General features: G+C 41.2%; 1 protein-coding gene across 12 annotated transcripts in view; it reads right to left on the reverse strand.

The window, feature by feature from the left end:
* Tasp1 (taspase 1) overlaps positions 1-9,957 on the reverse strand; it is a 255,934-nt gene extending 245,977 nt beyond the window's left edge. For 7 of the 12 annotated variants that reach the window (XR_013050795.1, XR_001579049.3, XR_013050794.1 and 4 more), the window contains exons 1-2: positions 9,905-9,956; positions 3,563-3,783 (exon numbers count right to left, since the gene is read on the reverse strand). Coding sequence is in view for 5 of the 12 variants with exons in the window: in XM_042276335.2 (XP_042132269.1) it covers positions 3,563-3,707 (145 nt within the window). In the remaining 7 variants the exon portion in view is untranslated. Of the gene's footprint in view, positions 1-3,562; positions 3,784-5,502; positions 5,596-5,862; positions 8,051-9,904 lie in introns of those variants that run through there. The other 5 variants (XM_006983677.4, XM_076570728.1, XM_042276333.2 and 2 more) reach the window with 5 other exon arrangements.
* Between the last annotated feature and the right edge of the window lie 6,011 nt (positions 9,958-15,968).

The following is a 15,968-nucleotide window of genomic DNA, read 5'->3' on the forward strand; positions in this document are numbered from 1 at the left end:
TAGCACAGTCTTTAGCTGGGGGCCATTACCATCAAGTATGTCTGAAAGAGGAAGAACAGAATCATAACAGTCAAAAAAAAAAAAGCAATGTTTTCCAAATATCTAAAGCTGTTACTACTTGTCTAAGTTTCAGATGTTTTTGTACTTTTTACCAATAACTTTAAAGACAGTTACTCACTGGTATTATGGATGTACTGCTGACAAGGTGCAGTAAAGATGATAATGAACCAGAAATTCAGAGGCAGGAGTTCAGAGTCCCAGGTCTACTTTAAATTGAGTAAAAGTACATACATTTCAATACATTTGCCTCATCTCACCTTTTCTTTATTTTTTTAAAGATCCTGTTTTTATCTTTGTGGGTGTGTGAGCATGCCTGCCTGCACATGTGCATGTTTGTGTATGCCACATGTGTGCAGGTGCCCATGAGTACCAAAGGTATCAGATTCTCTGGAGCTGGAGTTACAGGAGGTGCTAAGCTGCCTTATGGGGTTGCTAGGAAATAAACTCAGGTCCTCTGAGATCAGCAAGAGTTCTTAACCACTGAGCCATTTCTCCAGCCCCCTCATCTCTCTGTAAAAGAGAGATGTGTGGTGGGAAAACAGAATAGACAAAAGAGAGGGAATTAGTCAGTTTAGTGGCACATGCCAAGGCAAGAAACTCACAAATCTGAGGCAAGCCTGTGCTATATAACAGGACCCTATCTTGAAGATAAGCTACATATCTGCATATGGTGGCTCATGTCTACAGTACCAGCACTGAAAAGCTAAGCTGGAGAAGTGCCCTGAGTTCCAGGTCAGCTTAGGCTACAAAGTGAGTTCTGGGCCAGCCTGGGCTAAAGAGAGACAGTGTCTTTAAAAAAAATGGGGGGAGTGGAGCACAACTAGATGGCTCAGCAGATAAGTACCTATGGCAAGCCTGGCAATCTGAGTTCAGTCTCCAGTAGCCATGTAAAGGTGGAAGGAGCAAACCATCTCACAAGGTTGTCCTTTGACACATGCACCACAGCACAAGCACCCACACACAATATCATATGCACACATAATAATAATAATTTTTTAATTAAACAATAAAAAAGCAAAGGCTGATGATGTACCTCTGTGACCAGGCACTCACTTAGTATACATAAGACCCTATAGTAAATCCCAGGAGAAAGACGGGGTGTGACATATGGGGCAGGGATCTGGAAGAGACAGAGAAATCAAACTTCCTATATTTTATGTTAGTTAACCCCTCTGGACTAGATTCTAAGGGACTTCCAAGTTCTCCAGCATGAAAAATAGCCAAAGGTTAACAACCAGACAACATACTAGTTTTGTGAGAAATAGGTCTAGTCTGGACAAAGCTAAAAGGAGACTTGTCATTCTTTCTCTACGGGTGTCATGGAGTTTACATTCTATATGCAAGAAAATGGAAATGGCCAAAAAAGGAAGCGCCTGCTGAGTAGACGTGACCTCAAAGCCACACCTCCTCAAGTGGAGGATCCAGGAATTAAATTTTACTCTGCCCTCATGGTCCTCTAAGTAGACAGATCACAGGATGAGACAGTGTCAAAAACTTAGGGTCAATTAAGGGTTTCTCAGCCCTGCTCAGAAGTGCAACTGGAGTCATTCAAGGCACTGAGCCTCGAGTCCTAAGGTTCTTCACTTATAATACTAGGAAAATATGAGCCAGTGAAATGATTTACCTCAAAATATCATTCTTTGATTTTTTTTAAAGATTTATTTATTTATTATGTACACAGAAGAGGGTGCCATATCTCATTACAGATGGTTGTGAGCCAGCATGTGGGTGCTGGGAATTGAACTCAGAACCTCTGGAAGAGAAGTTGATGCTCTTAACCTCTGAGCCATCTCTCTAGCCCCAATTCTTTGATTTTTTTACATTCATTATTTATTTTGTGTCTGTGTGGGTGTGTGCATGCAAGCATACACAGAGACAAACAAGTGGAGGACATGTGTGACCACTGAGGGAGTCGGCTCTCTTCCTCCATGTGGATTCCAAGATTGAACTCAGGTTGTCAAGGTGGTGGCAAGCGCCTTTACCCACTAAGCTAGCTCACTGCTATCAAAATATACTTCTTGAGCATAATATAAGGTGGCTACTCAGGAGGATTGCAGACAGAAGACTAGAGGAAAAAAGATTTTTACTATTCAAGACATCAACATCACTATGTAAGCAGGATTCCTCGAAGCCCCTTTAACTGGCTTCTTCACATCTACTAAAGATCCTACCAAATTATCCTTGTCAAAAGACTATGACAGTCTTTTGATGACTGTAACCTGGGAGACCATCTCTCCATAATAAGACATTTGTTCACAATTTATTTCTTCTCTTTGTCCTCTCAGAACCTGTCACCACCTCCCCAACAGGTACTTCGAGTCTGTAGCTGGAAAGACTATTGCAGCTTCAACCATCTGGCCCTTTCTTTGTGTCTCAAAAGCTAGTACACATATTCATGTTAATACATTTGCTATAGTTTTTCTCCCATTAATCTTTCAATTGTCAGTTCATTTCATAAATAATCATATAAAGAATCTGCAGAGGGCAAAGAAAGATTAAAACATTCTTACAAGGCTTAACTATGGGCTGTCACGATGGCTCTGTAGGCAAGAGTGCTTGCCACCATGACTGAACTCAATCCCGATAACCCACATAGTGGAGAAAACTGACACCCATAACTGAACTCCACAAATATGCTATGGTACTTATGCCCAGACACAAGGACACAGACATACACACATAGATACTAGATGGATGGATGGATGGATGGATGGATGGATGGATGGATGGATGGATGGATGAGAGGGAAAAAGCTGATCTATATAATTTTGTAATTATACTTTAAGATGGCCACTGTATCAAATAGGGCCAGAAAGAATTTTTCAGTGGCATTATCCTATAAAACATAAACCAGGGCCGGGCGTTGGTGGCGCACGCCTTTAATCCCAGCACTCGGGAGGCAGAGCCAGGCGGATCTCTGTGAGTTCGAGGCCAGCCTGGGCTACCAAGTGAGCTCCAGGAAAGGCGCAAAGCTACACAGAGAAACCCTGTCTCGAAAACCAAAAAAAAAAAAAAAAAACATAAACCAGAACTTAAAAACTTACTTTGGTTTCAAGCCAGGCATAGTAGTACACAACTTTAATCCCAGCATTTAGGAGGCAGAGGCAGGTGGATCTCTGTGAGTTTGTGACCAGCTTGGTCAATATATTGAGTTCTAGGACAGTCAGAACTCCATAATGAGATCCTGTCTCTAAATAAATAAACAAGCAAATAAATATTTAAAAATTACTTTGGTTTTAACACTACTGATCTAAACATATGTACTATATAAGGTAAAGATAAATAAGAGAGAGGGGAAATAAGGAAGACATAGGAAGACGTATCACTGTAAGACCTTCCAACCTGGAGTATAGAATAGGCCCTCACTCTATTAACATCTAACGGGTTCTTATATTCCAATCTCTCTTTGGCAGATACAAAATGCAGTCTTCAGTGTTTTTCAAAGCAAGAAACAGAAAACACTCTTTTCATCTTCCATTTCAACTCACCCACAAGGTCTCACCTGCATGCACCAGCACAAAGCCCCCTCGTTTCTCCTCACAGGGCTGCCTTGTTTCTGATTCCTTGACTGTTACTTTAGCCGCAGATGCCTGAGGTGATCTGGAAGGCAGTCCTTCTCCAGAACTCATCCCCTTCTCCATGGTCATTCTCCAAGATTATCATCTTCTATCAGGAAAAGAGCATCCTTCCATACAAAAAAGCAACTTCAAAGGAGGAGTTACCCTAGAGAAAAATAGGAAGAGATTATCTCTATTTCTTTCTACGAACATGCACATTACTTACAAAAAGTCAACAAAAAAAAAAAACATACAGTACAAAAAAAATATAGTTTTCAAAATAGGTATTTTTTAAATAGTTGAACTGGAAAATAATAACAGAACATGAGAAGCTTACAATTTAAATCCCTGTCCAGTGACAGTACTTGTCTGAACAAATATACACTAAAGAACGTACAATAAAAAGATCTCAGCAGGACAGAAAACAGTGGCTTCCAGGCTGTGCCTTGGCCTAGGTGACTCCATTTTACAAGCCAAATTTTGGTCCATTTTGAGTACATATGCAGAAGCAAATTGACTCAGCTCCTAACTGTGCACACTGTGCACAGATAATGCTACCTGCCCAGCACCATGCAGGGGTGGCACAGACTGATAACCAACTTTTATTTAAAGTAAAAAGGCACCTCTATAAACATATCAGACTGGGAACATAGGAGTACGTGGGGATATTAAATCTTACCAGACAAAGAGAAGCCAAAATTTTACCGAAGACATCTGTCTGAGGAAGGGTGTTACACCTTTATCTGGGTACCCTAACACTATGAGCAATGGCCTCCACTAACCTGTCATCTCACCACCCAGTGTGTGTAGAAAGGGACCCACAGGCAGAGAAATCTGGTCTGTCTCTGAGGATTAAGCTCAGATAAGTCCCTGCTGATGAAATGGCCCACTCAAATTGTCATGTGCCAATCTGCGCAGTTCTAGGCCCACACCTCACCTCTATTGACTCCATGGTCCCACACCTCACCTCTATTGACTCCATGGTCCCACACCTCACCTCTGCAGCTCAACTCAACCCTGAGGCCTGGGATCAACTCTGACCCTGCAGCCCTGCTACGTCTGGCTCCTGCAGCTCTCCATCAGCATCAGCTCTCCACCTGCCTCCAGGAAAGCCTCTGCACTGCTTGAACTCCCTGTACCTTCTTTACCACATTCTGTAACCTACACTAACATATATCATTACTGCATACTATGTAGTGTGTGATATAAGTAATTAAGATTGGGATTTAAAAAACAAAAACAAAAACGTGTTTGAAATAGCTAACTATCAAGGCAAATTTGACAACTTTACAAATTAGAGGCAACAAAAGCTTGTGAACTTGTTATTCAATCATTTTTTTTCTTTTTTTCTTTTTTTTTTTGTTTGTTTGTTTTTTAGATAAGGCATCATGTATCCCCTGCAGGCCTTGAACACATGTTACCAACAATGGCCTTGAATTTCTGATCCTCCTGACTCTACCTCCAGAATCCTGAGTTACAAGCATGCCTCACCACACCCAGTGTTGTGCAGTCCTTGAAATCTAACCCAGGGTTTGTAGCCTGGTAGGCAAAAAAACATTCTAACAACCAAGCAATATCCCAGTGTACTCCCCAATAAATTCTAACACTGTAGAAAGATACAAATGTTCTGTGTATGAACATAACATACTCATGACATCAGTATTAAGAGCCTTAAAGTGGATAATACTGAATACAATATCATTGTACAATACAATGTACATACAATCAACATTCTAAAACTGATTAGGACATTGAAGGTTTCACAGTCTAAATATAATAAATGCTAATAAATCGTATACTTTGAGTTGACACATAAATTATATCTTAACCAAGCTGTCTAAAACATAAGCTCTTGCTTCCCATAAACTGTACATTTCTGATTTACCTAAGCCAACGGTCTTCTCTTAGTCTCCTCCTCCACACTGGTTCTCTAATCTCCTGCTCTTCATGGCAAATTCACCAACCTACGATCCTAATTCATAAGCCCTCTGGGCCTATTTTCAACATCTCCAGAACTGTGCTTACTGCCAATCTTCCAAAACAATCCTCTAAGCAAAACACATGATTTCTTAGCTTTTTTATGCTCTGACTTGAAATAAAATTGTGACTAGAGGCATGGTTTTTTCTCCTTGAAGCTCCATCTTGGCGTTCCTTGTTAACCTACCAAAATGAGCTCATTTTTCCCCTAAAGTCTAGGTCATCCCCACAGCATTTTTCATAGTTGCAAAATCCTTTTCTAACTCACCTTACAGTCATTTCTGACTGCACCAAAATCCTGTAGGTTTCTTCCTCAAGCATTTAACTTCTTTTTCCTCTACCACTGTTTCGCCTAAATACCTCTTAGCATATATATTGCACAGCATCTGGACTTTTTTCCACAAACATAAGCTATCATAGAGCAACCATCTACAAAAGACAGCCAAAATAAATCTCGTAAAGGACAATACTGAACAACACAAATGCCATGCCAAAAATCATGAACAGATAATATGTAAGAGGAAATACAAGCTGAATATCCAATATTAAGGAATATTCATAAAAGAACAAAAAACTGTCTGTATATCCTGAATAATGGGTGTTAACAGCTTAGATGCAAGATTGTAAAACATCTGTAGCAAACTTCTGCCCTCCGGGGTTCTCCCATTCTGCTATAAGCCTGTATTTAAGACCTCCTCCCTCCTTCAATAAACAGCATTCAGCATTTAAAAAAAAAAAGCTTAAGTAAGTTTTGAGGGTATCAGAAAATGATTTAAGATGTAAATGTAAGTTATACAGGTATAAATAAATGATTGAGGTATATGTAAAAAAATGTTTCTAACAAAACTGTACTGGTACCTTAAGCTGAATGTAACTGTTCTGAAAAAGAGTCTGAAAAGTATGAAAAGCCTGAAAATATGCACTACTGTAGATACCATTTCTCCAGAAACTGCACATATGAACTAATATATAAAGACGCAAGATAACAGTATCATAAATACACCTTGAAAGAGAACTGAGAAATTCTGTTTTCTCTAATACCCTTCATATTTGAACTTGTTTTATTCAGTACTAGTCACTGAAAAGAGACTTTATTTGACCTTTCTGAGATCAAGATGAATGAATGCTAATTCACTAATCATCAAGACCAGAAGGGATTCTCAAAATAAAACATTCTTTTTTTTACTTCAGGGACTTTCTAGGCACTAATTTAAGGTCTAAATCTTGACCTTGGATCTCTCAAAAAAAAAAAAATACATACATATATATAATACATATCACATACATATATAAAATCACATTTTTTAATTTTCCTATCACATAATGACTTTTTTTAATTAAACAATTTAGAAGTATCATGTGTCCTGTATAATCTTTTCAAAGTAGTATAGGAGGAAGACAATCAAGAAATCATTTATCTGATAATAAAATATTTCTTTACAGAAGAAATCTAGCCCTTAAGCTACTGCAACTGATAATAAAGAACCATGTTGTTAGTTGGCCATCATGGCACATGACGATAATCCTAGCTCTTAAGAGAGTCATTGATAGGAGGCTCACTGCAAGCTTAAGGCCAGCCTGGTCTACAAAACGGGTAGCAGGCCAACCAGGGATATGAAGTGAGAAGCTCTCATTTTAAAAAACAAACAAGGTATTTTGTGCTTTTGGTATCATATTGAGATTGCAATGCTTCATTAAATGAGTCCCAGAACAAACTTAAATTCATCTTTGAGCCAGTAATTCTACTTCTGAGCACACCTTCTACCTAAATTTTAAACCGTCTTTCTTAGGTTAGTTTGTGTTGTTAATGATCATTTGTTTTGTTTTGTGAGACAGGGTCTCATGTGGCCCAGACTGACCTCAAACTCCTGATCCTCCCCGCTCCACTTCCCAAGTTCTAGGATTTCTAGCATGTGCCACCACTTCTGGTTAGCCTTACATAGTTTATGCTATGCTTAATATAGGGTAATATAGAATTTTAAAAACATGTGCGACCTAAGAGTTCAACAGAGAGGAATAGTTATAGCTAACATTATTTGTGGCCAACTGATTTTCAAGATGGATGCCTAAGTCAGTTAATGGGGAAAGGAAAGTCACCAAAGGTGATGAAAATTAGATAGCCAGAAGGCAAAAAGGAAAGCTGTGCTCCTCTCTGCTACTACACACCCAAATTAAGTGCATCAAAACTATAAAAACTTTTAGAGTTACCAGAAGTTATACAGGGGTAAATATTTCTGACTCTGGATTCAGCAATATTTTTTGTTGTGGTGGTGGTTTTTGTTTATTTAGTTTTTAGTGACAGGGCCTCTCTATCTGAGACAGAGTCATTCTATTATGTAGTTCTGGCCTCTGTTAATAACAGGCACACATGTGGTACATGGACATAAAAAAAAAAAAAAAAAAGCCCTGGTCAAACATTAGACATTTCTCCAAAATTATATAAGGATCAATTAGTACATGGAAAGATCCTTAAGATTATTAAGGATAAAAAGCAAAACAATAAGGAGATACTATTTCACTAGTACCACTAAGATGCATACAATCAAAACAACAGGAGTTTGCCAGGATTTAGAGAAGCAGGCCTTCATAATCTATACGATTCAATATGCTGTAGCCACTTTAGAAGGTATGCTTAGTTCTCAAAACACATGACCCAGAAGTTCCACTTCTAGGTACATACAAAAAAAGAAAAAGAAAGAAAGAAAGAAAAACTAAAAGCAAATATCCACACAAAAAGGCATAGAGGATGTGTAGAATTATTCCAAATAGCCCAAATACAAAACAATACAACCGCATATCCATAAAAAGGAATGGGTGAGTTATGTAGGTCAGTGGTAGAATTCTTACCTACCATGTGAGGTCCGTCCCCAGAATAACAGGGGAAAATAAATAAAAATGAATAACGTATTTTTACATAGTCATGGATAAACCCTGAAAACATTACGCACGCTAACTGAAAGAGGCTAGACACAAAAGGACACCTGTTATATGCTTCCATTTACTTGAAATGTACAAAACAGGAAGATGCATATAGAACCATGGATCAGAAGTTGGGAGTGAGAGGGTTAACTCCAATGGGCATGCGATTTTTGATGAAGGTGATAAACATGTTCTGGGACTAGACAGCAATACTATAAAACTTTTGAACACTTAAAACACACACACACACATAGTTACAATGTAAAAGAATGGATTTTGTACTGAGTTGATTACACCTCAAAAAGAAAAAAACATAACCAGGGCTGGAGAGATGGCTTAGCAGTAACAAGCACTTGCTTCTCTTGCAGTAGACTTGAGTTGCTCCTAGCACCACACGCTGGCTTATAACTATCCATGATTCCAGTTCCAGGAAATAGGATGCCCTCTTCTGGCCTCCATGGACATGCACGTGGTGCAGACAGACCATTATGATGCAAGCACTCATACACATAAAATAAAATACTCAAAAAAATAAATAAGTAAATAAAGACAAAGCATAATCAATCTATCCATGCAATGAATGCAACATACACAAACTGCAATTTTTACTTTGAACCGTACTGTACACACACATTTGCAGGTGATAGCTTAAACACCTAAGAAATTATAGAGCCTTAATTGAGGCAACTATGTTAATCTCTACTTCTGCATTTCCCAAACGTTTTCTAATAACCACTTTCTGAAGTAGTGAGAAAAAAAAGGTTTATTTACAACAAACAAAAAGGGAAATTATTAAATGCCCAAGTGTGTAAGTTAAACTTCCTTAGCTTATTTTTCAAAGATCTTAGTCCAATGGCCCCCAATAAACCTTTCTTTCCTCTCCCAGCAGAATTACGCTGAACTCGGAACCACTATGCCCTCTACTTCAAAACACCTCCATCTACAGCTTTTTTTTTTTTTTTGCCTGCCTCTCCAGCTGCTTCCTCTCCTCGGCCCCAGCCTCCGCTGCCTCTGCACTGGATGCTAATGTCCCCCGGGACTCAAACCAGGCCTTTAAAACACTCCGGGAAGCTCTGGCCCCGCTGCAACAGCAGCATGTGGCACATCCCAGACCCTGCGCGGTCCCGGAGGCTGTGAGTGCCCTGCAGCCTGTGACTGCACAGCGCGCGAAGCGCTGCGACAACTCCGCAGCCAAGCAAACTGGCGGGGCCCACGCGTGACCGTGACTCGGGGCCTGGGACTCCGTGGGCCCATGGCCCGGGACAGGCAGGTGGCGCCGTGAGCGCCGTCCCGTGCGGTCGGGAGAGGACGCCGCGCGGGCCTGCGGGGCCACACGGAGACCGAGGCTCGGCGGCGGCGACGCGGACAGCGTGAGAACGAGGGACACTCACCCGCGTCAGCGCAGAACACTCCTCGCGCCGGAAGTAGTCGCTCGCCCGTTGCCAGGGTGAGGAAGCGGGAGTGGCGTGAAGCCTTTCCATTGGCCGAGGGTGCGCACGTGGCCGGAAGCAGACGCCCTGTGTGGGTGTGTCTCTGCCATCTAGTCAGTTACCGGTTCTTTGGCTTCAGAGCGGAGACACACACAGGTCTGCCTCCGGCTTCTGATATTTGGGGATTTCTCTTATTTATTTATTTATTTAATTATTTGGGGGGCGGGGGGGAGCATACTTCGGTTTGTTTGTTTTCGTAGCTGTGCAGTCAGCGTTACCCACCTCGCCTTCACTGTGCCCTGTAATGAGCTCGCAGGACGTGTCTGCCTCTTACCCACGTGGTTAGCTGACTAGGGCAGTTGCACGAAATGAAAATAGTGGCCGTCGTTGCTTACGGGGTTGCTGTAGAGCCCTTCTCCCTTCATTCTTGCAACCTGTCTCCTATGGAAAACTAGGATTCTACCTAGATTCTGTCTAGGGGTTGCGTCTAGTGGGAGTCAGCCTTATCTTAGGAAAAAGGAAATGTCGTGAGCCTTACTTAACTGTCCAGGATCTAAGACCAGGGCCCAGTAGCGATTACATACAGTTTCTTTGTAGCTAGTATCTTGAATCCTTTAACAAATAGCCTGCTTGGGGAAGCAGATATTGGAAGGAATAGAACAGTGGAAGTTAAGTATCACTTATCTGAAATAGGATGAAAAACATTTGAGTTTAAGTTTTTTCAAATTTGAAGTACTTGCTTACACATAATAAGACGTCCTGGGGATAGGACCCCAGTTGGAAAAAGAAATACTCAATTGTATTTCACACAGAGCCTAAAGGTAACTTTATAAAGTATTTCCCTGCCACCCACCCCGGAGCTGAGGACCGAACCCAGGGCCTTGTGCTTGCTAGGCAAGCGATCTGCCTCCCAAGTGCTGGGATTAAAGGTGTGCGCCACCACCGCCCGACTACAGCAATCTTTTAACAAGGTTTCTAGGTAATTCTAATGCCTAAAGCTTGAGAGTCACTGGACTATAGGGCTTCTTGACTGAATCTTAGGGGTGGAGCAGGAAGGGTGATAAGCCCAATCAATCAGGAGAGCAGCCAATACTTGGGGTTTTAGAGTGATCAAGAATGAGATTTCCACCTTGACATTACAAGGTTGATATATATAAATTGTAAAGAAAAGATTTTTTTCATTTGCTGGTAATCCCAGATATATAATTAATAACTTTATGTTGTCCAGGATATCTTCTATTTTTGGCCTAGCCTTTTATGGCCAAGCCATCTCTCTAGCCCAGTCAAGGATATCTTTCTATAATATTTTCTTCCATGGGAAGAAATTAAGAAACAGTTGTAAAATTTGTCAGTTTAAGCAAAACATTAGATTTGACAGGAAATGTAGAGACCAGTATTAAAATGAGTGGTTTGGGGGATGGAGAGGTGACTCAGCGGTTAAGAACACTGACTGCTCTTCCAGAGGACCCAGGTTCAATTTCCAGCTCACAACAGTCTGTAACTCCAGTTCCAAGGGACCTGACACCCTCACACAGACATGCAGGCAAAACACCAATGCACATGAAATAAAATAAATAATTTTTTATATTTTATACTTTATTTTTTCCTTTTTTTAAATTAGATTTTCCATTCATTTTACATATCAACCACAGATTCCCCCGTCCTCCCTCCTCCCACCCCCCAAAATAAATAAATTTTTTAAAAATGAGTGGTTTGGATAAAGGGGGGAAAGTGTTTAATGGTTAATTCAGTGAATGGTAGCAATATTACCATTGCTACAGCAAAGATTCCAGAAACAAAAGAATCGGTGTTTATATCTCTGTCCTACTAAACTGTCAAGTTGAACAGTTTGATTAGTCCTTCTATTATTTAATTTCCACATTTGTAAACTGGGGATAAAAAATGTGTGAGCCGGGCAGTGGTGGCGCACGCCTTTAATCCCAGCACTCGGGAGGCAGAGCCTGGCGGATCTCTGTGAGTTTGAGGCCAGCCTGGTCTGCAGAGCAAGTTTCAGGATACGCTCCAAAAGCTACACAGAGAAACTCTGTCTTGAAAAACATAAATAAATAAATAAATAAATAAATAAATAAATAAATAAATAAATAAAGTGTGAAATAAATATGAGAAGTGCTTTAAAAAGTATCAGCCCCATAGTGAGTAATGTATAAATGCTAATTGTTTATTTCTTCATTTTTGAGACAAAGTCTCACAGTGTAGCCAAGGACCTTACAGGAATGTTCCTGCCTCACCCTCCCAAGTGTTGGGGATCACATGTGTCACCATGCCTGATTTAATAAATGTGAGCATTTTTAAATTGGCTTTTTTTCACAGTGTGCGTGTGCGTGTGCGTGTGCGTGTGTGTGTGTGTGTGTGTGTGTGTGTGTGTGTGTTCACCCATGCCTGCACAAGCTCAGATGATGGGAGCACGCATGCCATGCCACAGCATGTTCATGTGTGGATCAGATGACAACTCCTGGGAGTTCAATCTCTCTCTACCGTGTGGGTCCTGGGGATCAATCTCATCAAGCTTGCAGCAACGACCTTTACCCACTGAACTATCTCACCAGCCTCAATAAACAGGAATTTTAAGAGGAAAAAAGCTTGAGCTGGAAAGATGGCTCAGCGATTAAGAGCACTAAGTGCTCCTCTGGAGAACCTGAGATTGATTCGAAGACCCCAAGTGGTAGCTCCAGTTCTGGTGGATCCAGTGCCCTCCTCCAGCCTTCATGGTTCATGGGCACCAAGCATGCTTGTGGTGTACAGACTTATTCATGTAAAATAATAAAACTATATATATATATATAATCTAAAGAAAGAAATTCTCGGCTTGGGAATGGTGGTGCACACCTTTAATCCCGGCACTCAGAAGGCAGAGGCAAGTGGCTCTCTGAGTTCGAGGCCAGACTGGTCTACAGAGTGCTTTCCAAGAAAGCTAGGGATACACAGAGAAACTGTCGGTGGTGGCGCACGCCTTTAATCCCAGCACTCGGGAGACAGAGCCAGGCGGATCTCTGTGGGTTCGAAGCCAGCCTGGGCTACCAAGTGAGTCTCAGGAAAGGCACAAAGCTACACAGAGAAACCCTGTCTCGAAAAAAAAAAAAACAAAGAGAAAGAAAGAGGGGGGGAGGGGAGGGAGAGAAAGAAAGGAAAAGAAAAAAGAAAGGAAGGAAATCTCCATTAAATGCATACTTGTTGCCAAGAAGTTTGCAAAGAATCAAACTTATTTCTCAAATAGCATACAGACATTTAATAAACCAAAAGTGTAAGTGATCATCAAAATTGGGAAAAGAGGTTAGCATTGTATAATTGTGAGAAATGTTTTTTGGTTTTGTTGTTGTTATTGTTTTTCTCTGTCAAAGGAAGCCCAGCAAGGACTCAGGTTTCTGAATCTTTCTCCTCCCTCTGACGTGATAAGACAATCACAACAGATTGTGAAGCAGAGCTCAGACAGATGGGATACGACACATTCACTACCCATGTCAGGCATAAAAGACAGGAACGACGATCTTGGCCAAATGTGCTTGCTCACCCAATTTGGAGTTTGGTGCACCCTTGTTGCAAAAAGAATTGCCTGTGGCCAGACAGTGGTGTCACACACCTTTGATCCCAGCACTTGAGAGGCAGAGGAAGGCAGATCTCTGTGAGTTCAAGGCCAGCCTGGTCTACAGAGCAAGTTCCAGGACAGCCAAGGCTATACACAAACCTTGTCTCAAAAAAAGAAAAAAAAAAAAAAAAAGAAAAAAGAATTGCCTTGCAAAGCTATTTTTGCTTTGTTAGTGTTTTCCTTCCCAGGATACAGAAATGTTTCTTCCATTCTAATTGGAAAGTGATGATTCATTTATTTAACAGATAATTAGGCTTTACACAAAACAGAAGTGCTGGGAGAATGATGGTTTGAAAAGAGAATTGGAGATCAAACTAGTCAATCCCATGAGCCAGCCGCACTGAACACCAAGACGATGCACAGTTCAGACGAAAGCCCTGCTTATATATAAACTTATTGCAACAGTTAAACAAGTGTGGTTCAGGGGTCATGGTTAAAAATCCCAAATCATGCCTGGGTGCCCCCCAAACAGTTCGAGCCAAACAACCATCTTCTGTGTGCAGAGGGCCCAGTCCAGTCCCATGGGGGCTTCACAGCCACCAGTCCATAGTTCATGGGCTTCCACTAGTATGGCCGGTCATCTCTGCACGTCCTCCCATCATGATCTCGACGTCCCTCGCCTGCAGCATCTCTCATCAATTGGATTCCTGGAGCTCAGCCTGGCGCCCGGCCGTGGATCTCTGCATCTGCCTCCATCAGTCACTGGACAAAGGCTCCATGATGACAGTTAGGTTATTTGCTAGGCTGGTCACCAGAGTAGACCGGTCCAGGCACCCTCTGGACCACAGCCAGCAGACCAAGGTGGGGTCAACATTGTGGATTCCTGAGAGCCTTCCCAGCACCCTGCCTGCCTCTTCCTATTCCCATGATGTCCTCATCTATCATGGTATCTTCCTCCCTGCCCTCCCACTCTGTCCCTGTTCCAGCTTGACCCTCCCATTTCCCTATGTTCTCACCCCCGACTCCTCACCCTCTGCCACCCCCAACACCCAGTCCACTCATGTAGATCTCATCCACTTCTCCTTCACAGGGTCATCCATGTGTCCCTCCTAGGGTCTTTCTCTGTTAACTAGCCTCTCTGGAGTTGTGGTTTGCAGTCTGGCCATCCCTTCCCTCACATTTAGTATCCACTTATGAGTGAGTACATACTATGTTTGTCCTTCTGAGTCTGGGTTACCTCACTAAGATGATATTTTCTAGAACCATCCGACAATGGTAAACTTAATGGAAACTTTGTTGTTTGTCATCTAAGCAGAAAAGAGCTTTGATTAGTTAAGATTGTCAGTTAATCTTTCAGATGCAGGCCTACATTCTCACCCCAGGGTTTTTAATTCTCCAACTGCTTTTGTCTGTTTAAAGTCACAGGCAGCCTGCTACAGTTACTTAGAAACACAAGGCTGTGCTGCAGTTATTTTTTTTTCTGCTTCTTTTCTGCTTCCACTATCTCTATCTCTGTGTCTACCCCAAAATTAAGTATTTAGCACAAGATTTATTGGTTGACTTTTTGTGTTTATACAATATTCATCATGTTGACAACTTCTATGCTTGTGGTCAAAGTTTTCCCACCCTTTCCTTTTCTTTCATCTTTCCTTCCTTACTTCATTCTTTGTGTATGGTGTATAAAATATGTGAGTGAATGTGAATGTGACACAGAATGCACATGGGGAAGACAGGACAACATCAGATGTCAGGCCCCAAATTCCACCTTGTTTGAGGCAGGGTGTCAAAGAAAAAAAAATCCCAGATCATTTCACTGGTGAGGTGTTTACTGATTTTAAACTTGTTATGATAGCATATTTTATTCTCATTCAAGAATGTTCATAGAGGGGTCTGGCATTAGTGTGTGTGTGAACACAATGCGCACATGCCATGGTCCTCCTGTGGAAGTCAGAATAACTTTGTAGGACTGGTTTTATTTTTCCACATTTATGTGGGTTCCAGAGATTTAACTCACATCCTAGGGTTTGACAGCAAGCACGTTTAGCAATTTTGCCAGCCTGGTTTTTGTTTGGCTGGTTGGTTGGTTTGGAGTTACTTTGTTTGTTTGTTTGTAGATGACGTTTGACAGTGTAGCCCAAGCTGACCCCAAACTCCCAATCATATTGCCTCCTGAGTGCTGAGGATTACAACTATTCACCACAGTCATTGAGAGATTATTTGAAATATTAAAGATGAACAGTTGTCTAGCTAATGAATTTGCTCAAAATGTTAAATATGAAAAGTTCTTATTAGCAAATATTTTTCAGGAAAAAAAAAAAACCCAATTATCTCTATCTGAGTTTCTGTTCTATTGCTGTGAAGACATCATGACCATGGAACTATTATAAAAGAAAACTTTTTTGTTCTGTTTTTCGAGACAGAATTTCTTTGTAAGGCCCTGGCTGTCCTGAAACTCACTCTATAGACCAAGCTGGCCTCCAA

Source organism: Peromyscus maniculatus, chromosome 4 (assembly GCF_049852395.1).
Source record: "Peromyscus maniculatus bairdii isolate BWxNUB_F1_BW_parent chromosome 4, HU_Pman_BW_mat_3.1, whole genome shotgun sequence".
NCBI lineage: Eukaryota > Metazoa > Chordata > Mammalia > Rodentia > Cricetidae > Peromyscus > Peromyscus maniculatus.